The sequence below is a fragment of the Eufriesea mexicana genome, unplaced genomic scaffold (assembly GCF_001483705.2).
Source record: "Eufriesea mexicana isolate 0111107269 unplaced genomic scaffold, ASM148370v2 scaffold107, whole genome shotgun sequence".
NCBI lineage: Eukaryota > Metazoa > Arthropoda > Insecta > Hymenoptera > Apidae > Eufriesea > Eufriesea mexicana.
In genome coordinates, this window is record NW_016908335.1 from 2,076,787 (window position 1) to 2,078,094 (window position 1,308).

Genomic DNA, 1,308 nt, shown 5'->3' on the forward strand with positions numbered 1-1,308 from the left:
AAACGCAATGCACTCTCGCTTAATACCTAGTCTTAAAATCTACGCGTAACCTAAGAAGTATTTATATATTTTTGTCTCCTGACACATCTCGCATCGAAGTGTACGCGTGTAACGATCTCGCATCGTCACTCGTCGCTTCGTTTTAGAATTAAACGGACAATATATTACATTAATTAATTTCGTGAAAAACCTGCATGCACGCGCTCTCTCTCTCTCTCTCTCTCACTCTCTCGCTCGCGCACTCATCCTTTCTCTCTGTCGCTATATATATATATATTGTAATCGTTACTTTGTCTAGCCTAATGCAAAAGAACATAACGACACGAATGAGATATATATATATTTATAATATATATATTTATATATATATTTATAACTATATATATTATTATATATATATAAAGAAGAAAAAAGAAAAAAAAAAGGGAGATAGCAACAACCATGGAATATCGTTCTTCCTCTGTTCGTCCCCCTTAATTATGGTGGTTGTTGCTACTTTGTAATTTCCGTGGCATGGCTACGAAAGTATACGCAATGAAAAAACGGCACTACTTCGTTCCTTTTTTAAACCCCACCGTTTTCGCCTACATTCATGGCGGATAAATCTACGTGAATGGCACAGCCAACGGACCTCGCGCCTCCTGCCAGAGCTTCTGCCTTTCCCGTTCCTCCTGGCAGTGATGCTTCGTGCTTCCGATCCCACTCGCGCTCCAAACAGATGGAAGAAGACAGCGAGGCTGAAGGAGGAAGCTGGAAGGCTTTTAGCTGCGTATCTGACCCGCGTTGCGAGCCATCTTCTCCGGCGGCTCTATCATGCTCTTCGCGCTACCGTTTAGGCTACGTTTACGACTCTTCATAAAGTCTGAAAACACACAACAACCAAACATGTATACACACCTATGCGACACGTACACGGGGTTATTCTCATTAACTCCGTGCATCCGCGTGATACCAGATCTCCGCGATGAAAATAAAGGCAACGTGACGCGTATTTTCCATGGTGCACACCATATTTGCAGCGGTGCACCACGGAGCTGAGGAAGAAACTGGCGAAAAAGCTGGGCAAGCTTAAATCGGGACGGCTGTAATCGCGTGCAATATAAAATTCGACCTCGTGCACGATTTAGCTTGACCAATGCACGTACGCCAAATCGCATTCGCGATAACCTTACGAATACATTATCGACTCACATGCTTGTTAATTATATCGCCGGCTGATAAGATATACACGAATCTTCGCGACGTTCGTTAATGCGTCGAAGTGCGCCTGCGCGGCGCAACGGCGGGATGGAGGACAAACGCGGGGAA

At 44.2% G+C, this 1,308-nt stretch overlaps 1 protein-coding gene across 1 annotated transcript in view; it reads right to left on the reverse strand.

Annotated features, from left to right (window-relative positions):
- Nucleotides 1-471: 471 nt before the first annotated feature.
- The window catches only part of dap (cyclin-dependent kinase inhibitor dacapo), a 6,546-nt gene continuing 5,709 nt past the window's right edge, over nucleotides 472-1,308 (reverse strand). The window contains exon 2 of the mRNA XM_017910886.1: nucleotides 472-862. Within this exon, the coding sequence (XP_017766375.1) occupies nucleotides 762-862 (101 nt within the window). The 3' untranslated portion in view covers nucleotides 472-761. The remainder of the gene's footprint in view (nucleotides 863-1,308) is intronic.